This window comes from Arctopsyche grandis, chromosome 6 (assembly GCF_051622035.1).
Source record: "Arctopsyche grandis isolate Sample6627 chromosome 6, ASM5162203v2, whole genome shotgun sequence".
NCBI classification, from domain to species: domain Eukaryota; kingdom Metazoa; phylum Arthropoda; class Insecta; order Trichoptera; family Hydropsychidae; genus Arctopsyche; species Arctopsyche grandis.
Genome location: NC_135360.1, coordinates 34,109,691 through 34,131,318, shown reverse-complemented (window position 1 = coordinate 34,131,318; position 21,628 = coordinate 34,109,691). Strand labels below are relative to the sequence as shown.

General features: G+C 37.8%; 4 protein-coding genes across 4 annotated transcripts; 2 read left to right on the top strand and 2 right to left on the bottom strand.

Moving 5' to 3' along the window:
* Positions 1 to 1,281: 1,281 nt before the first annotated feature.
* On the top strand, positions 1,282 to 6,654 carry LOC143913378 (mitochondrial protein C2orf69 homolog). Its single transcript, XM_077433111.1, has 7 exons — positions 1,282 to 1,493; positions 3,001 to 3,170; positions 3,251 to 3,378; positions 3,447 to 3,551; positions 3,626 to 3,740; positions 4,790 to 5,378; positions 6,186 to 6,654. Exons 2-7 carry the CDS (start codon positions 3,033 to 3,035, stop codon positions 6,410 to 6,412), a joined length of 1,302 nt encoding a protein of 433 aa, XP_077289237.1. The 5' UTR covers positions 1,282 to 1,493; positions 3,001 to 3,032; the 3' UTR covers positions 6,413 to 6,654.
* LOC143912690 (TWiK family of potassium channels protein 18) lies at positions 1,591 to 2,775 on the top strand. The gene has a single exon (XM_077431987.1). It carries the CDS (start codon positions 1,591 to 1,593, stop codon positions 2,773 to 2,775), a length of 1,185 nt encoding a protein of 394 aa, XP_077288113.1.
* Positions 6,612 to 8,298, bottom strand: LOC143913379 (glucosidase 2 subunit beta). Its single transcript, XM_077433113.1, has one exon. It carries the CDS (start codon positions 8,227 to 8,229, stop codon positions 7,672 to 7,674), a length of 558 nt encoding a protein of 185 aa, XP_077289239.1. The 5' UTR covers positions 8,230 to 8,298; the 3' UTR covers positions 6,612 to 7,671.
* Positions 8,299 to 19,282: 10,984 nt separating this feature from the next.
* Positions 19,283 to 21,069, bottom strand: ERp60 (disulfide-isomerase A3). Its single transcript, XM_077432193.1, has one exon. The coding sequence runs from the start codon at positions 21,002 to 21,004 to the stop codon at positions 19,523 to 19,525; it is 1,482 nt and encodes a 493-aa protein (XP_077288319.1). The 5' UTR covers positions 21,005 to 21,069; the 3' UTR covers positions 19,283 to 19,522.
* Positions 21,070 to 21,628: the final 559 nt, after the last annotated feature.

The window sequence follows — 21,628 nt, the reverse complement described above, 5'->3', positions numbered from 1 at the left end:
TTCTGCGTCGCAGTAAATGTCTTGATGATGGTGACGAGATTCCCACACAATGTAGTTGTTATTTGTGCACTTTAATGGATGCAGGTGTTCTTCGACTTCACGTCGTTCTGCTTGATTTGTTGGGGTGGAAGTTTCTCGACTCGAGATGACGTTGTAGGAATCTCGTCATCGTCATCGTCATCGAAACATTCGAGAATATTCCACAACAACAAACCACATTCCTCGCAGAACTCACCACACAACACGTGCACTTCTTGGAATCAATCGCCAGTTCCTTCGAGAATGTTCCACCCCTCACACTCGAGCGGAACGAAACCCAGACGACGCACACCTGCAGCCATTATATTAAACTCAAGCGGAACGGTGCCAAATCCTTCGAGAATGTTCCACCCCTCACACTCGAGCGGAACGAAACCCAGACGACGCACACAGACGACGACCATTATATTAAACTCAAGCGGAACGCCCCTACCAGTCGAGCGGAACCAAAACGGTCGAAACACGCCGCCACCATTAAACTACATCGAGCGGAACGGCGCCAATCGTTCCAGAAAATTCTACCCCTCGACAAAAGCAAATTCCTCGCTTACGCATCAACAACCACCACCATCGGTCAGGTGATTCCAGAAACACTATAAAAGGAGGTACAACCCAAACAACGCCAGTCGACCCACAGCAGCAAGCGTCGACACACAGCAGCAGACCAGAGACCTTCTGAACATAGCCGAACAACGAGCCAGCAACGCACTGCCGCATCCAGAGACCTTCTGCACATAGCCGAACAACGAGCCAACAACACACTGCCACATCCAGAGACCTTCTGAACATAGCTGAATGCCAAGCCAGCGACACTCTACCATATCCAGAGACCGCTGAACGACATACTTTTGCCCAAATATAATACCTTTGTACAACCATAGGCAAACAATAAAACTTTATAAAAACAAGCACAACAGTGTTTCGTTAGGCTGGGATACGGTCAACACTCCAGTACCCCGCCTACAACGTCAATGGTTGAACGTGAGAAATGTATTCTCCGTCGCAATAGATGTTTCGATTGCGGTGACGAGATTCCTACATAGTCTCGACTAGTCGGTTGTCCGAGTCGAAATGGTTGTAAAGAAGGCGTTGATATTGAATAAGTATGAACAAAATTATGCACTACTGCTTCCTAGAGGGTGTCGGGAGGATCTGGAGGGTGTCGTTGGTGTTCCTTCTTAAATGAAAATGAAAAGAATGGAATCGAGCGAGAGAGGACATGGTCGTGCAGACGCAGCGTGTATGGGCGGAAAAAGTGTTTGACAGTTGCGTGCGAGTAGAAGTAGAGGTAGAGGTAGAGGGGTAGGCGGTGGCGGCTCGACGACTCGAAGTCTCGGCGATTCGACGATTCGACGATTCGACGATTCGACGAGCCGGTCAGCGTCAGCGTCAGCGGACTGCGAAGGCTGAGGCTCTCGCGTTTGTGACTCGAACGGGCTCGGAGCCGTTTGCAGGTGAGTGAGCGAGCGATAGAGGGAGAGGGACGAATGGCGAGGCGTGAGAGTGAGAGTGCGAGCGAGAGCGACTCTGTAGTATACACACGCACCAAACATGCCAGACTGTTGGCTCGACTCCAGCTCTATAATTAGGCGGGCGTCGTCCAGCAGTGGAAGCAGTGGCGGTGGCAGCGGCAGTGGCAGTGGAAGTGGACGTGGACGTGGACGTGGACGTGGAAACGGTCTCGGTGTCGAGATGCGGTCGACCGTGAGGAGTTCCCTCCGCAGCCGCGACTCGTCCTCCACCACGGAGAGCGATCCTCGCGAGAAGATCAAAGACTGCCTGAGAAAGTTCGTGGCGTTCATGTGCACCCAAGTGGGCGTCGGAGCTCTCGTCGTCTGTTACGCCATCGTAGGCGCCTTCGGCTTCATCTCCATAGAAACCATTGAGAAAGACCCTCACGCGGACCACGTAGTCGAACTGCGCACCCGCTGCGTCACCGACCTTTGGCAACTGACGGCCAACGAGAACGTCTTCAACGAAACCGTCTGGATCCGCAAGGCCAACACTATCCTGAAACACTTCCAGGACAGTCTGGCCGATATCGTCTCTAAAGGATACGACGGACGCACCACGGAAGAGGTCTGGTCCTTCCCCGGCGCTCTCATGTACTGTCTGTCCGTGTTCACGATGATCGGCTACGGCAACATGGTGCCGAGGACCGCTTGGGGAAAAGGCGTCACGGTCGTCTACGCCGGACTGGGCATCCCCATATACATCCTATACTTCATGAACATGGGCAAGATTCTGGCGCAGACCTTCAAATGGCTATACACGCTCGTCCACGAATGCAGCCACGAAAGGGAGGGCGACTACGACCTGCAAAACGGGAGTATTCTGTCGCCTCGCAAGAAGATCATCGTTCCCACGACTGCGTGCCTCTACGTCATAAGTTTCTACGTCCTGTGCGGAACCGTCATGTTCGCCGAGTGGGAGGACTGGAACTACTTGGACTCGACGTACTTCTGCGTGACCAGTCTATGCAAGATCGGCATCGGGGATTTCGTACCCGGCGCAAATATATCCGACTCGAGGAGCGGCTCTCAGACCAAGTTGGTCATCAATTTCATCTACGTACTCTTGGGGATGGGACTCATCGCCATGTGCTACAATCTGATGCGAGAAGAGGTCACAGTCAAAGTCCGAGAACTCAAAGAGGACATGAGGCAATGTTTGGAAGACATGCGGGTCCGAGTGTCCCGATGTTTAGGACTAAAAAAGTATCCGGAAAACATCTGACCGTGCAATCGTTGCATTACGAATACGATATGTTGTAGTTTTAATTGTACATGTATATATATAAGTGACTGTTTAATGTATATATATATATATATATATAATAATTGTTAATTTGAAACGTTTATAAATCCTATAATACTTATATGTAGCTAGTATGTTATCACACTTTCATATACATATGCAAACATGTATATTAGGAGACTTATCTATATCTTTGTGTTTCAGACCTGGCGATACGGAACTAATGATCTGTTCAAATGTTGTCTCCTACGCCCCCAATTCGACTCTGTTCCATCTTAGGTTATGATGATCGTCTAAATGATGTCGTATTCTGTCCACCCGCCATTCAGTCAGATGAACATTCCACAGTTATTTATTTTGGAGGCGACGTACAGGTGCGAAATACTCACTCAAATCCGTTAGACATTTTTGTCCAGGTAAAGAATCGCTCGCTAACGAAAATTGTACGTTTTAGGATTTTCCAGAGGTTATGAAACTCCATTCCGATAATAAAAACTATATAAAATGGAATTTAGAAAGTATGGCAGCAATGTTAAATCTTAGTTTTCCGCACTCTCACATCGTCGTCGTTCGACCGTCGAGGTATTGTACACTGAATTTTAATCATATTCGAGTCGTTTAACGGGTCCTCACTGAAATTTGTGTTCTAGAATTGAATTCAAGACGTTCAGCTGCTATAAGAACTTTGTACCGAGTGGGAACGCGGGAGTACCTGAACATACTCCGACACATCACGCTCTACAACACCTTGAAAAGTTAACATACACACCTTTTTGGAATATCGAGCAAATGTTCGATGTCGGTATTAATTTTGACCATCTCATTTCAGATTATTAATAGCCATAAATCATCGAATCAAATCTATATCAAAAGCGGAGCTAAGGAATATGATATCTACGTCGTTAGAGAGTCAACAGAATTATATGGATGTGGATTTGTCGCAGGTCTGATTTATTAAAACAATTAAATATGTATGTGTCGAGTAATATCAGTCAAACAGTAATTGTTCCCGTTGATCTTCAGTATGTATGATAATATAATATAATACTAGTGTTGTGCCTGTAGATTTCAACAGGTGGTTTCGGATAGGAATCGATACACGAATTAAAATAAAGTTATATGTTATTTATAAATAGAATGTAAGGTAATTTATAGGTACGCGCACGTATTAATAATAAAATGTTGAGTGAGTGCATTACACGCTCGCTAATCCAACCCTTTCATCCCTTCGAAATGATGAATGTATGTGTGTACGCTCCCGCGTAGCGCATCTGATACTGACGTCACCGTTCCAAGTCAGGTGCTCAATATCAGGAGCACATGTCGGACGCTCGGGTCCCCACTTCCCCGCATCATCCTCGACACAGCCACATCCTTATAGTGGATGCTTAAAATACACTCATTCGTCAGAATGGATCGTCGTTGCTCTGATTGGCCAAACGTTTTAGTCCACGTGGACCACTTCACTCTAATTGGTTGTGCGCCTCGTTCGCGTGTATTTATACCTTCACATGTAACCCCAATGCGCCTTCCTGGACAGAAACATTGTACATTTGATACAAATATTATTAGTATTATACAAAGTACATAAATACATAATTAATATCCACAGAGTTGATCCATTTATGGTCAAATTTGTAAATTTGCAGCATTTTATACAATTCAGCGAAATTCGAGATGGGGACAATGGGGAAGGTTGCCAATTTGTTGGAACCGTTTCAACTAAAATCAGATAAATTGACCAACTGATGGGAAACATCAACCTGTAGTCACAAATCCAAGGTCTGGCTAGCAGAAAGCAATTGGATTTGAACCCGTGACCACTCTGTTTAATGCATTATATGCTAACCACTAGTCTATTCTGCTGGTTATATACTCCTGGCTTTCTAAAATTTGTTTTTTTGAAATTTCCATACTGGTTGACGCATCCGCCACATACATACATCGCGTCCGTTTTTATATATATTATTATATTATTAATTTCAAATTACAGGTTTCTATAGAATCGATAAATTCAAATTCAAAACAAGAGTCGTCCACCGAGAATGTGTCGACTAGTATACTTCAACGGGAATTGGAGTCAAATAAGAGCCTGACCGTGACCATGTCGAACGCGCACAACGAGCACTACTCCAAGTCGCAGCAGAATTCTGTACCGGACCACCATGTCACCATCACATCGTCCAAGCAGAGTATTAACAACGAGTCGAGCAAACAAGATAGTATTATACAATTGACGAGCACGAGCAGTCCAGACGGAGCTTCCGTCGACAAACTGGTCGACGTCTCCGCCACTGCGAAAAACAACAAAGACTCGAGAAGCGCCAACTCGCTATGGTGGTACGATAATATAGCGTTAGACAAGGCAAAGTTAATATTAATAGGTTTCAGCAAAGGCTGTGTCGTACTTAATCAGCTCATATACGAGTTTCACTACTTGAAAACCCTGACGCCAGACGACAGCACCATGATGGCGTTCGTGTCGAGGATAACCGAGATGTTCTGGCTAGACGGCGGACACGCTGGAGGGAAGAACACTTGGATCACGTCGAGGAGTCTCTTAGAAACGCTAACTAGACTAGGTCCTTGTCCACCTCTTTTAATCTAATGATCCGACAATTACACACGTTGGAAGTTTTTTTTTAATGCAACACATTTTATAACCTTTCTTGTGACTTAATGTTTGAGCTGTAACATACGGAATGTGGCACCATCTTATCTTATTGGGGCCTAAACCGATCTATGTATCTGCTTTATTTCATTTAAGACATAAAAATGATCAAAAGGATTCGATTGTCGATATTATACTCCATATTTTTTTTTTTTTTTTTTTTTTTTATATATATATACCAGGAAGGCCTTACAGGTAAATCCCAATGCGCCTTCCTGGCCAATTACAAATACAAATACAGCATTTTTATTAAAGTCGTTGAATTGCGAGACACTGAAAAAACTCGCAAATTAACGAGACATCTATGAATTGTACATAAATTTTTATTGTACATCAATCAAATTTTTCAAATAGTGGTGACATAGTAGGTAGGAAGGATTTTTAGCCAATTTTTTTTTTCCGGGAACCGTTTCAACAATGAAATCAGAGAAAATTGGCAAACTCTGATAGGAAACGATCAACCTGGAGTCACAAATCCAGGTCTGACCAACAGCATACTCTGAAAAATTCATTTTAATTCAGGGATAGAACCCGGCACCTTCTTGACGGTAAGCAGAAGCTTAACGTCCGAGCTATGCTGCTGACTATATAGATAGCGTTAGTCAAATTTTCAATGTGTTTAATTCAAGAAAAATTTCTAACATGATGGTTGGATCAGCCGTTATATTATATAGTATTCGTTTTAGATTTGTGTTGATGTTTTGGATATTGTCGACAGGTATTAAAATATGGATCCACGTGACTCCGTATCAGGTGCAGGACGATCGCCGGGGTTGGATCCGTCGCGAGGAACAGACATTCACAGAGTTGTTGCAAAGGTTAGGAGCCCACGTCAATCGCACTCTGCATTTCGACGGTGCTAGTCCAGATCTCCACATGCATTTTGATATATTAAGTGTTTTCAAAACTCCTGAAAATATAATTAAGAGTTGTCCAGAAAAGTGAATTTTAATAAATAACAATTTATTATATATTTAGATATATATATTATATGTATACATATTGATGAATTTTCATCCCGAATGAAGTGTAATTGTATTTATTTATTATTTTTTCATGACGCTGTATAATTATAAACGTAAAATCACGCAAATACAAGTCAATGTAAATGTGTCAATTTTTTATTTTTATTTTTTTTATATTTTTCTGACAAACCACAATATAAATTTTAATACGTGAAAAATGTTTTTATTCGTTTTATTATTGTATTATATCATATACATATGTACATTTTATACGCAGACAAGTAAACAGGCACAATTCTTCGAATCATTTGCACACACACAACAATGGAAAATATCCAGCTCTCTTCGGATTAAACTAATATTACTTCAAGATATGTGGAATGCATAAAATGTGATTTTTTAACGGTCGCTGTAAATCGAGTGACTACTTTTAACGCATTAATTTGATAGATTAACTATCATCATATTATTACAGTCTATATCATTAAGCCCGCTTTAAAGGTCAATAAATTCGACCCACAAAGCCCTCAACATGAGGCCCTCCTCCCAACGAGTAGTCACAAAGCGAAATTAAATATGTACATACAGCCTCGTATGTACATATTTAATTTACGAGGGCCTACCTCTTGCTGTTGAAACGTTATACATCTTGGAATTTTATAAAAATATAAGGTACATAACCCATAGAACATATTAGATGAACCCAATCTGAAAGAGTGGAAGCAAATCTATATACGAAATGATATGATCCCAAGTTTAGATATATGCATTGAAATATAGGGTTACATGTTTGAAATTGTGATTAAAAAAGCTACATTGTCAATCTAATCCATCCTTTAGAGCCAACGGTACAAAATTGCTCAGTTCGTTCTTTCATATTTTGAACTGATTATAATTTCTGGGGTATTATTTTCAATAATTAACATCAAAACATTTCTACAAAGTGGGGTGGAAATAAAATACATTAAAAATAAATAATTACTGCAATTTCATATCTGGTTTCGTATATGTTGCATAGCCTCCACATTTGCCTGATATACGAATGTGTTAATTTGCAAGATATTGTTTCCACCACATTCCGTATATACAAACTGTTATAAAGTATTCGAAACAACGCTAGTATACAGAATGTGAAATAAAACATCTATCATAATATCAAATCATTAATCCTAAAATTGTTTTAAATGGAATATATCACAGCCGAACTTCAAACTTCGCGAATGACGATTCATAAGTATCTCATGAACGTATACACACATTAGGACAATGCGTTCGATGTTGGTTGTATGTATTCCACTCGTCGGTGCCGTCGCAACAGTCGCAGATGCCGTCGTTGACTCTGCTGGATGGTACGAGGTGCGGAGTCCCTCTCCCGGTGAGGTGTTTGGTCTGAGTGGCACAATAGAAGTGTCCGTTATCACAAGCGTTGGTTCCGGGCTCGTCGGCCCCGTCTTCGGGGCAGTCACAGTAATCGTCGTTGACCCAAGAGAAGGGGATCTTGGTGGAGGTCGAGAAGCAGGTGAACATCCCATCCGAGTCTGATTTGTATCTGGCAAGGTCGGAGAGACGGATTCCTCGGAGCATGCCTCTCTTGTCAAAAACGTTGGTGACGTCTACTTCCATGGTAGTGTGGTCGTCTTTGGGACGTTGCGCTTCGAGGATCTTGGATTGGGAGTCGTCTAGTAGTGACATGAACATTATTTGGTAAAGGAAGAAAATCAGGACGAAGACGAGTAGGAGCGCTAGTACGAATTTCTTTTTAGGTCTTAGTATAGGCGAAGACCTGCCGGCTGTCATTTTTTAGCGGGAAATCTCCCGACGACAAACAGCACACGATACACCAAATGTCAACGCAGCGTTTTAGCACACTCTGCGATATTCTGAGTATATTTTGTGCCCTCAATCGTGTTCGGTAATTGGACTATTCGTCACATTCGGGTGGTCACAAACACAATTTTTGCCATGAAAATCGCGAATACACAATATTTAGCACTCAAGTTCTCGTTACTATGATAGTTATCGTTAGTATGATAACTATCATAGTAACGAGACTTTTTCGGCTGCCAGATGTTCCGTTATAGAGATTTTAGTGACTTTGTGACGAGTAATTTGTGACCAGTAATCACCGAACCATCGTGTTCATGTTAACTTCTAACTTATTGAAATTTATTTATTATTATTTGTGTTATATTAATCAATATAACACAAATCTTAAAATATACCACATGAATCTTTATGTACATTTTCAGTATTTAAAAATTCACGAAACTTGTTGCATGATATATCGACCATGTAATGTAAAAGGAATATAAGTACAAAAATGGCAATTTTGGTTTGAGAATACCCGTATAAATATTTCATATCTTTGCTGTGTAAAATCAACACATCTGTAAACCAATTTCTAAAATTATATTGATGACCAAAATGAGCAATATGGCAAAGTTTGAAAAATATCGGATAAGAGGTAAATTGTCCTCTGAATTGTAATCGTAAGTGAAACGTAGAGGAGGTTTTTAATGAGGCTTTACGGTGTTTTTTTTTTATTTTTTTTAACAAAAATCATTTATTTTCTCTATTAAAAAATAACCTTTATTTTCTCTATTACAACAATAAAAAATATTGCATTCTCTAGTTATAAGATTTTTAAAAAATCTTCAAAACCTCAAACTCGATTTTCTCAAAACAACAAAATTGCACTTTTGGTTGTCTTGAACTGCATAATCGATATGTGTTAAAATTTTCTTTTACCATTAATTTGGCCTCCAATCTATTCAGCAACAAACAATTCCGTTTTTTCCGTCAAGCCGTCGGCAAAACTAAAAATTCGTTCTGGTGTTGAAAAAATGTAGGAATAAATTCAAAATTGGTTGAATTTTCAATAATTTTAAAAATTTTACTGATTCTTCCTTAGTCGATAATTCGTTCTTGTCTATAAATAAATTAATTTTGGTATTTCTTCGAATAAATTCTGGGAATTCCCAAAACTTCGTAAACCATTTTTAAATTCTCATTATATAAGTATGTATGTACTTCCATTCTTACTTACTAAGCAATTATATTAATAATGTTTCTTTAGTTAAAATTATTTTTACAAATCAAGAATTACAGGCTGCACATCGGGACGCGGTGTTACAGTTACTAAATCAGAACATTCCCGCCAAAATCTGGACGCTCGGCAACCCTGTCAATAACGTCGGAATTTGGGGTTTGAAATGAAACCGACATGACTAAATAGCCCGACGTGGTTCGAGCGATTAAGGTAGTTTAATACCATTGCACTGAAACGCGTCTAATATTGAGTTACTCAATGAACTGAAGTTTTGTGTTTTAATGGCTTTTGGATTTTCAAACTTGGATTCAAGATTTTTGGTCTCAAAAAGGTTTAAATTTTTGGTCTCAAATCCTGTAATCCATTTTTGACCCAATTATAGAAGCAACCCCCACCCCCTCCCTCCGACAAAAAGACAATACATATTTACAAAGTTTTTTTAATTGTCAGCAAGAGTTAACAGAAGCCATATTAGGTAAATGCTATTTGTTTACCACTTACCATATCAATTTATCAACAATCGGTCCTTACATTAAAATTCTGTCGGTTTTTCTATTATAAAATGTATGGATACTACCCTTGGTTATATCCAAGCAAATTTATTTTGGTAGTGACGGGCTTAGTGAGTCTTGAATCTCGTCGTCGTATTTTATTATTACGACATATGTTCCTTGTTCTTCGTGGAAATATTTATAATCCACCAATTCTTAACGAATTCACTTTCTATGCACCAGAAAATTATTTTAGAATTCGCAAACGTGTTCTGTTTTAGCCAATTATAGCGAAAACTAACATTCTTTTAAATACTACTTTATGCAAATACTCCTATATTTAGCTGATCAGACGGATATTGAAATATTTAATATTACTTTTGGTCGGTTCATAGGATTCATTCAGAATATTGTGTTTCCTTAATTTTTACTATCTTTTCTGATTTTATTTTTTCTTTTATTGTTAATTTTATATTATAAGTATTCATTATATGTTTTTATTATGTAATTTGCTTAATGGGGTTTTTACCTGTATAAATAAATAAATAAATAATAATCATTATAAAAGGGTAATTGAATGCCGAGTCTTTAGAGCGCAATGATGACTCCACACTTCGTTTATTTTATCGAGGTAAGCCAGTTATCAATAGAAGTTTTGTTATTAATCCACAAGAATAGTCGAAATGTGATTTTTCTAAGTGGAATTTTATTTAATTCTCATATTAAGACAATTTAATATATTATCCCTATTAATTCAATCCAGATTCGTGTTAATACGAGTAAATATTAGTACGAGCTTTTAGCTCGCAATTTTACTTATTTAAAATTCAGCACACATCCAATTAACCCTTTTAAACGAAAACAAAAAATAGTGTGGCCAGAACACTATCCCAATAAACATGTTTCAATAGAAAAAACTCAATATAAAATAGTATTAACAGTGGGAACAAATCCCAAGTGAAAATACGTACTTTTGACTTTTGATTTGAACTGGACGAATACTTAGAGAGATTTTAAAGCTGAAACGTACTATAAATGAAAGATAAAATACCCGACTATAGATTCCAATATTCATTTTGAACAGAAAATCGACAGATTTAGAGACATCAACCGAACAACACCGAGATATAGAAAAATCGCGCGATTTAAAAAACACACATATCTCCGAATCTCGATCCAATCAACATTTTTTTATTACCAGATTCATGATTACTGGGCATAGATCAATAAGAAAAGTCATATCTCGTCTCTGAACCAAAAAAAATCGACATTTGTCGAACAGTGTAATTGTTCAAAGCAGGCTAAAATGATTATTTTTCCTAATTAGTAGCCAGTGCTACTCAAACTTTTTCAGTTGTCGGACCAGCATATATTTTTCAGTAATTCTCACGGACCAGCATCATATTTTTAAATAAAAAGTTATATTTGAATATGAGTGAAAATTTGTTCATATAACAAATAAAAATAATATAAAATATAAGTAGTAAAATTTATTTTGTTGAATTCAAAGAAGTACAATATCTATATATCATATATACATATACTTAGACAAAGATTAAAAATGAAAATGAAAAAAAAAACTAATGAGACATGAGCTTGTTTGTTATTAGATAACTTATCCAGTCGTGGTTTTTTATCGAAGACATTAATTCCACACGTAATGAATCATGAATATGTACACTACTACGATATTTTGTCTTTATTAAACTAATGGTTGAGAAACCAGTCTCGTAAAGGAAAAAGAGTTTCAGTGCATATTCTTAAATGTCTGGGAAGAATTCTGCTTTCAATTTGATCTAAAAGGACGCAAGTGAAGTTGTGGTTTTAATTCTTCGTTTGTAGTCAGATCAATTAGTTTATCTTCCAAATTATTTAATATATACGTTACAAATTATAACGTACATATATATTAATTAATTCGTCAGTCTTAAGTGGGTTTTCTCCGGTTGTTTGCTATTTTATTCGTGGGGTGATTATGTATAATAGTGAGATTGTTCGCACAGTAAGCTTTAAGAATCTGATTGTTGTGTGCGATTAGTGAGTGCTATTTTTACTTTATCTGTGTACGTAGTAACAATATATGAAGTTTTGTGATCAAGTGAAAATTCGAACTCGAGATTTTTACTGATTCGAACTCAGAATCGATCACTGATCACGTTTTCATGTTCTAGAAAAAAATGTATTATGGGGATTTTTTGAACACCATTTACCCTATCGAACTGAAACTTGAAATTCTTAATTGTATTGGTTACTGAAATAATCCTTGTATTAAGAGGGCTGGACAGCAGCGTCTTGTCCATACAAACGTACTATACTTCTCCCTTCCTCAATTATGGCACTAGAGAAATTATTTTTTAATATGCTATGGATATCCACCATTGGGGTGCATCTATCGTTTTATTTTTTTGATTAATTATTTTTTATATGAGCTAGGAGCCGCCAAACATCTATAAAATCGCCTCTTTTTTACACCCACGAAACGAGTCCAGCGTGCTTATTTAACGGTCGATTTAAAAAAAAATACGCCGATAGATGCACAGAAAGTATCTTTCTCATACCGATGATGAAATTTTTTTAAAAACTGGCCCAGTTTTGGAGGAGAAAATAGTAGAATACGAAACCTCGATTTTGTCAATTTAAAATACGCTTTATCTGGTCGAAGCGCAACTGTCGCATTCACTCAATATATATATTGATATATATTGTCGCATTCACTCAATATATACATACACTCAATATATATATCGAAGAAAGGAACGGTAACAAAATTAAGGTTTCAGGTGTACAGCTCTCTTAATGAAATATAATTGAAAAGTATTGATGAAAATAAAAAAAATAATCATGAAACAATAGCTTATTATAACTTTTAATAACTTATAACTTATAATAAGCTATTGTTTTAATTTTTTATTTACTTCTTTGTGCACGGACCGGCTACCGCCAGTACACGGACTAGTACTGGGCCGCGGACCATAGTTTGAGTAGCGCTGATTTAGACGAATCGTGGATTTATATGACTCAATAATGCTAAAAATAGCCCTATTTAGATTAAGCGACATGGAATCGTGTACTCGATTCAGCAAGTCAATGGCAATTTGAATCAGCAATAAGAATGGGGAAGTCTAGTTAGAATTAACCTTGAAAGGGGTTCTGTAGCGAGCGGGGAGAGAAGAAGGGAAGAGGAGAAGTGTGATTCACAGTCGGTGTCGAGCAAAGGCGCACCTTTTGAATAGGTAGTAGCGCGCGCCCAACAAGCAGCTGCCATCAGCAAACATCTGCCCCTTTCTTCTCTTCTGCTCGCAGGGTTGACACTCCTACAACAACAACCAAAAAACAACAAACATTAATTTCAACAATTTCGTAAACACCAATCAAAACCCCCTCGGTCGATAGCAAAAACAACCGGACTAATCAAGCCCCCCCCTTTTCAGAGGATCCAGATTTCAGATGTGCCAACCCTGAACCAGTCATGGGGATCTTCTTCGGTTTGATTGCACAAAGGAGAGTCCGGTTGTTAAATGTCGATAAAAGTGTCAACCTCACTACAGTAACCAATGCTGTAACTCACCGGCGATTGTTCGGCTCACCCTCCCTAAAAATGAAAAATCCAATTTCAACAGAACCCCCTCTACGAATAATACACTTAGGAAATTATGGCACATCAATAGTCAATGCTTCGTATTATTAGGTGTATAAAAGAATCATTATTAGTAACCCAGAAGAGAAGAACTTAATATTTCAAATGTGTGTATGGTACGCAATTATGCAAATACATACGCAGTATTTAAAGATTTCATAACCTGCATTTGAATACATAAATATATCTGGCATTGTACGTTATCGGATTCAAAATTTATTTGGCAAGGTGGTGTGTTTACTTAATAAGTAGGGGTAAATTCATTATATAAAGTCAATACAATTAGCTGATAAATATGTAGTAATAGTTTAAATATGTAGTAATAGTAATTTGTAAATTTCAATTTCTTCTTATATTCTATTTTATAACCTTTTCCAGATATTTTAATACTATAGTTTAATTATGCAATGTTCTACATATTTTGTCATGCCTTTATTATTTACTTTTTAATTTGTTTTCCTTATATTTATCTTTTTCATTTTTGTAAAAATCTATTATTGGACTCGGATGTTACATATATTATTTATTTACTATTTGTTTTTTTTTATACATATCTATGTACATCCTGTCTGTTGATTTTTCAATTAATAAAATAAAATAAAATAGTTGACCAGTTCAAAAGTCAAAAAGTTGCCAATGTTGCCAAATGTTGTTATCGATTAACAAGAAAACTAAGTACACAGAATAAGAAAATGGTTGCTACTAAAGTCATTTTGGCTTCAAAATCTAAACCATTGGAGAGGCCCGACGGCAGAGCCATGTACTATACATATAAGCTATACGATTTATCGATCGTAGTAGTCGCTATTTACAATTTTGGTAGGCCGATAAATCGCTCAATAATTCGTTTCTGGATCTTATATCACATGCAAACTCCAGATCATATTAAAACAAATTAGGAACTTGCCCAAATTTAACAAAAGACTTAAGTCAATAATAAATAGCATTTTAAGTCTACAAATGACCGTCTATTTACTTTTATGTATTATGAACTAGTGGTTTTACCCGGCTTCGCTCGGTATTTGTAATAAAAGCCGCTTAAACTTGGCTAATCTATAAGTAAACATTCTGAAACTAAATTGAAAAAGGAATTGGGTTCCGGAACTGAAACAGGAATCTGGATCCGGAAATGAAAAAGAGAATCCGGAGCCGGAACTGAAAAATAAATTCGGAATCAGAATCGGTAATCTCAACTGAAATCGGAATCTATATCGTAAACGAAATCAAAATCGATATCCATATGTTCGTCATAGAAAATTTGATTTTTTCGATAACGTCACGAATTCTACGAACTAAAACTTTACATACAAAGTCTCTTTCGAAATTGTATATTAGATGATATTTTGTCGCTACAAGTCTATCAGCGACAGATCGTCACGATAAATCATTCAGCTAAATTGCGAATCGTGGACTCGTTTTCAAATTTGATGTTATTGTAGGTACTTTTTGAGAAACGTAGGTCTTTTACCAAGGTATGGGTTTAGACAAAACGACATATTAAATAAAAATCTAAATTAGAGGAAGATCAAATATCCCATATAGTCGCGATAGTTATTACTCATTGCCATGTTCAATACTTCACCTTTGTATGGTTGAAGGTATTTTTAAGACTTTTATTCGGGTAACCTATATTTGGCGGATCTACATACATATTATTGGACTCTTGAAGGTCAACTTTTGTTTCCAGATTGGAAGAGAAGTGATATAATCTATTCCTAGAATGAATATTTTTAGCTTTAGCCTAATTTAAATGGTCAAAAAACGCAAAACCAGTTTTCACTAAATGCGCTGTGAATGTTTTCAAATGGGTATTTTATTATTAAATACTAGCAGACATACTCGGCGTTACCCAAACGTGTAGTAAAAAGTTGTTGAAGTCACAGATTTGCTATAACAACTAGGCAGTCGCATAACTTAGGCAAAGACGGATTCATATGTTTGTACATATACATATGTATTTACTTTTCATATAATACGGAAAGAGGTTTCATGTTGTCGGAAAATGTATTATAAACAAAGATGACTGTAAATTTAGCATTAATTAAGTACATAAATGTGTTTTGAACAAAATCACCAAAAGTTTTTATATACATACATATGAACTATATATGTATGTACATACATATGTATGTTGAGATGGAAAGACATGTTATATGTATGGGGGATGGCATGTTCACAAAGCGATTCATAACCAATAAATAGCTGGCTATGAAACTTTTCATAGCAAGCGACGCTATGACCGACCCTAGGAATGATTTATCGAGAGACAAGATTGATTCCAAGAATCTTTTGTCAAATAAAAGATTTCTATAATTTTCTCAAATGCAATTTTTAGTAAATTTTTTAGAAAGGAAATATTTTTACAAGCTTTTTTGCCCTCTTGCTTTGAACACTGATGATTTTTTAAGAAATTTTAAGAATACTGCACCCACGTGTATCCGATCTTTGAACATAAAACTTTCGATCGACCTCAAAAAGCCAAAATGTCTTTGAATATCAGTATATATTATTTGGGGACAAAAGTCAAAATATTGCTAAAAAGTTTGTAGACAAATTGTTCTTCGCTACAAAAGGTCTACAACCAATAAATAGTTCGAAAAGTTGAGCGATTTGTTGGTGGACAAATCGTTCAAAAGTCTATACATTATACTAAAGGAAGAATTAGTAATGAAAATAAAACTTTTCGATTATATTAATTTTAGATAAACAAAAGAAAACGTTATGTTTGTATATTTATTTAGAATTTTTCGTGCAATTTTGACATTTAGAAGAGATTCCAATCCGATTCGTAAATTCTGCACACAAACTTCTGGAGCATTTTGTTCGGAATTTATTATAATCGATTATCGTTTGAAAATGAGCCGACTTTATTCGTACCATTGAATAAATCTACTTTTACAACAGATAACGTCATACAAAACATTTAATTAATTTCATGCTACTTGATACCACGGTACCAAGATATTTGAGTAAAATTACTACTCAGCATTCAGATCAAGCATTCAAATGATTCCGCAATGATTTTTATGGTATTTTAATGACCGTGAGAAACAACGGCCAAAAAATATACATACATATGTATGTATAATGGTACGGCTAGAATATTCGGCACATAAATTACAGAGACGTTTCGCGACATATGCGCAGAAATGCTGTGTAATTAATTTCAATAATTAAATTTTACAATTGGAGCGCAGCTCATGAATATTTCTTCACCAATAATAATACTATACACATATAATATTTAATGTAAAATTTTAGAGGTGAACTGCTTTAGTGTAGTCTGCGCTTGTTTTTTACCCGTTTTTTCGTCCAGATAAGAACATTTTAGAATCGCTTGAATAAGCAGTGCAGTGTCAAATTACGAAACTCCACTGGCGTTGGCATGCCGAAAGAAGCGAACAAAAACGATAAGATGGTGTCGTGTTTCGTGTGTCGTCAAGTCTTTGCATCCTGGCCGAACGACGTCTCCTGGAACTGGAGCAATCCAAATCTGCCAAACTGGTGGATCTTCTAGTCCTAGCTAGCTCACAGAAGTCCAACCTAGCCCATACAACTCCTATGAAGTTCACAGGAGTCAGAAACTCGAGATAGGCGGTCGAGTTGCCGCCATGAAATAACAATAGACCTTCATTGTCCGAGAAAGCAGGAGAGTTAAATAAATGGTTGACAATAGAAATTGACAATAGTTCATACGCTCATCCGCCGAAGTCTACTCATAACTAGTGTTCGGCGGTTGCGTGTCCATTTCCCAGGAAAGAGGGTTGACTATTGTCAATTACTATTTTCGTATAAAGTTAGAGAGCAAAAAAAAGATTGACATTAGAAATTGACAATAGTAAACCCTATTTTTGTCCAAATAGAAACCGGCCGCCGTCCCTTATTCATAGTCATAATTAGAGATAGGCGCAGGACGGTGTTTTCCAGGAAAGAGGGCAAACTACAAAGTTAGAGAGCAAAAAAGATGGTTCACTATAGAAATCGACAATGGGGCGCAGGGTCGCGCCGGGCTATAGTCATAAGTAGACTACGGATACAGACCGTGCTTTTTCCAGGAATCGGGGCGGTTTGGCTCTATTTACAAAGCTAGAGTACAAAAAAAAGGTTCGGCGAATCTTTAACAAAGCATTTACAACAATTGAACAATAAACGACGCGCTGCGGGTCCGGCCACTAGTCATAAGTTATGACTACGGATAGGCGGTCGGTTTCTATTTGGACAAAAACATGGGTTCACTATTGTCAATTTCTGTTGTCAGCCTTTTTTTTGCTCTCTAGCTTTGTAGGACAATAGTAATTGACAATAGTTAACCATTTTTCTTGGGAAATGGAAACTCTACCGCCGATTTGCTATAATTTTTATTGAAACAACAGATGGTACATGAGTTATTGTGTGTGTGCCGAGATGGTTTCTGTAAAAACTGGAACAAAAACGGGAACGGGAACGGGAATTGGATGCGTTACTTTTGCATTGCAACGCATGCCGAGTTCAGCTAGTGGTCTATAAAAGTTCTATCTATGTATGTACATGTAATTTTACGTCACAATAGTTTTGATTCACCAGGAGGATAGAGAAGGAGAGCTCGAACAAGATCTGATCGTTGATTTTGTGCGTAATCCTGCGATTTTTTTATCAATAAACTTACACATCGTACGTTTGTTATGTGGGCGTTCTCGAATGCAAATGTAAATTGATCGATCTGAGAATTGGAAACTTTTGCGATATGCAATCTGAGCAATGCCATAAACGATCCGATAATTGTGAGATTCTTTTTATATTGATCGAATTTTGCAATCATTTCATATTTTCAAGTGAATTCTTGTTTAGTATTCAGCATATCGACGCAGACAGTTACTACGAGCTCGCAATGGAAGGTAACGGTTATTATGTATTATTTATTTATTTATTTATTTAATAGTTTTGGACCATTGTGGCATTACAGGAAGAACCTAATGCGCCACAATGGCCTACATTTGAAAAATATATAAAAACATGATATAAAAACAAGTAAACTGTAAATAAAGGAAAAAAGCAAAAGCAGAAAACATGGTAAAATAAAATTACAAAAAAAGTAACAAAAGGAAAATAATACATCATTCAGAGAGAAAAAAAAAAATAACAAAAGTGTAAAAATTAAAAATAAAATCCATAAATCCCATTCTTTGTTTACACTGATCAAAATTAAAATAGTATATAAAAATGTACAAAAGAGAAAGAAAATATAAAATAAAATAAAACAAAATATGAATAAAAAATAAAATCACAGCGAGGCCCAAATGGAAGAGAGTAGATTAAGATTCCACTCATTCATCACATTCAAATTAAGAAAGTAATGATGAGCGCAGGTTACCAGATAAATATGTTAAGATAATATCCGACAATCTACGCTCCCCAAGGTGGAAAATATCACATTCAGGGACAGCAGCAACGATTTCATTGAGAAGTCGAATAGCTCTTGGAATAGGAGCCATTCGAAAAAGAACTGTGCGAGCAGCAGGTACAACCATTAAATGATGATGTCTACCACGCACATAATTATTAGGGACATAAAGTCCCAACTGTTCCAGCAACAACGGGCATGACGTATTACCACGCAATTTTTTTTTTTTTTTTTTTTTTTTTTTTTTAATTTTTTTTTTTTTTTTTTTTTTTTTTTTTTTTTTTTTTTGTAAAAAAATGATTTATTTCAAAAGAAAAAAAATAAATTGAAAAGTGTTGCACCTTTACGAGACACGCGTAACAAAATAACACAGTATTTATGGAATTGACAACCTTCTTAATTACGACTATTTTTTTTTTTGATTTCTAAAAGTGTTCCTTAAAATTACCGTACAAACAGATTCTATTCACACATGTATTTTAAGCTGGTAAATGTTACCAGGAGATACAAAATAAATGCACTGCCTTCACACTTTACAGTTCAGTCTTCTTGGGACTACCCTTCCTGTCGTAACCCTTGAGTTCGTCTGTGGCCTGCTTGGCGATGTACTTGACAAAGTCGTCTACCTCTCGACCACCTTCGTATGTGATGGGATTCTTCTTATCGTCCTTGGACGCCCAGTAGATAGTGGGGAATCCGTGAACCTTGAACGGTGGTGGTACATCATTGCTCGACGCGTCCATTTTCACAATGGCGATATCTTCATCTTTCATCTTTTCACCGAGCTCGTCGTAGATTGGGGTGAGTTTCTTGCAATGTCCGCACCACGGTGCGTAGAATTCAATCAAGGTGTCTTTGCCGTTCTTGGTGACGATTTCTTCGAAGTTTTTGCCGACGGCTACTTTGACGGGGGCGTCGTTGGATTCAGGAATGGGCTCGGATTTGACGTACGAGTCGAGGTCTCCGTTTTTCAACTGAGAGAGGAAGTCTTGGAAGTTTTCGACGCTGAATTCTTTCTCCATGATGAACTTTTGATCTACGTCATTGTAAGCGCAGACAACTGGTTTGTCACCCTTGACATAATCCAATCCGAATTCGTTGAGTTCGTGGGTGAAGTCATCCTTAGAGCTGATGGCGAATGTAAATTCATCGGAATACTCTTTAGCAACTTTAAGAATCCTGTTTCTCCAATAGTTGGTGCCTTTGGGGTTTTTAACATAATCAACACTGTAGAATGCGATGACGAGAGGCTTTTTGAAGTCCGGAGCGGAGTCACGCGTGCGATATCCGACCAATCCGTGGAAATTTTGAGTGATGAACTTGTTGATATCAATTGAGTCATCGCTGCCGGAATAAACGACCTTATCGTCTTCGAATTTATTCGACATCAGTTTGGGACGGAACAAAACAATTCCATTGGTTTGGTCGCCGGCTTTGAGCACTTCAGGCAACGAAGAGTGAGCGAATCGAACCTTCTCCCGCAGCTTATCGGCCAGTTTAAGGAACGAACCCTTCAAGTCGGTCTCCTTTTCGAAGAATCCAACGACGGCGACCTCATCCTTGGCGATGAAGTCTTCGAAATCCTTCAGCGACTTCAAATCCTTTGAACTGGGTCCGACTTGAGCTCGCATGTACTTCACAATACCACTGGCTTCGCGGGGGCCTCCGTAGTCTTGAGAGACTTCACCGTTGCGGAAGATCTTCAGCGTCGGATATCCGGACACGGAGTACTTTCCGCAGGTATCCTTGCCGCCTTCGGTACAATCGACCTTTGCTAAAGCGATGGGTGGGTCATTGGCTTTGAGAAGTTCTGCCGCTTTAGCATATTCCGGTTTCAAACGTTTGCAATGTCCACACCAAGGTGCGTAGAACATGACTAGCGTGGTGTCGGTTTCCGTGACGCCAGAAGTGAAGTCGGCGTCCGTCAGGTCGAGGACATCTTCTTCGGTGGCCGCCACGACTGTCAGAACCACGACTGCGGCCATCGCCATCATCCACACGAACGAGTGCTGCATCTTCAGCTGATGAACCGAGTGAAACAACACGAGCGAGACGACTTTCCCCGGCAGCCTCACGCCGGCAAGATAATTGCATTCGAGTTTTCGTTCGCCGAATCACAGTTTGACCTTTTGCCTGCTTCGCGTCCATCACACCAGCCACTGGGACACCTTCAAAACGAATAATAAGTAACAGATCAGTTTTTTCCGCCGGATTTAATTATATGGAACCTTCTATCTATTACGAGATGATAAAACGAGAAAAACATGCAAATCACGAAACACAATTTGAAACCTCCAATTATACTGTCTACGATTCTGCGATATCAAAATAATATGTAGTATGCGTGACGTGCGCCAACATGTACGAACAGTTTGGTTGCAGATATGTTTGTTCTGTGTATGAGTGTTGTGGAGATAAAACAAAGGTAGTGACGTCACTTCCTGGGTGCAGCCTTTTGTCGTCTCCTAGCTGACTGGCTTGCTGGTCAAGAAGTCGGCTGGTATTCATTCAAAATTTAGAAGAGGACTTTTCATCTCTCTGAGCCATTGTGTCGGCCCCTTTTGAAACAACTTTTACTAAGCCTTGGCTAAATAAAAACGTTCTTCAACCATAAATTAAAAAGGAAGCACATCATAAAA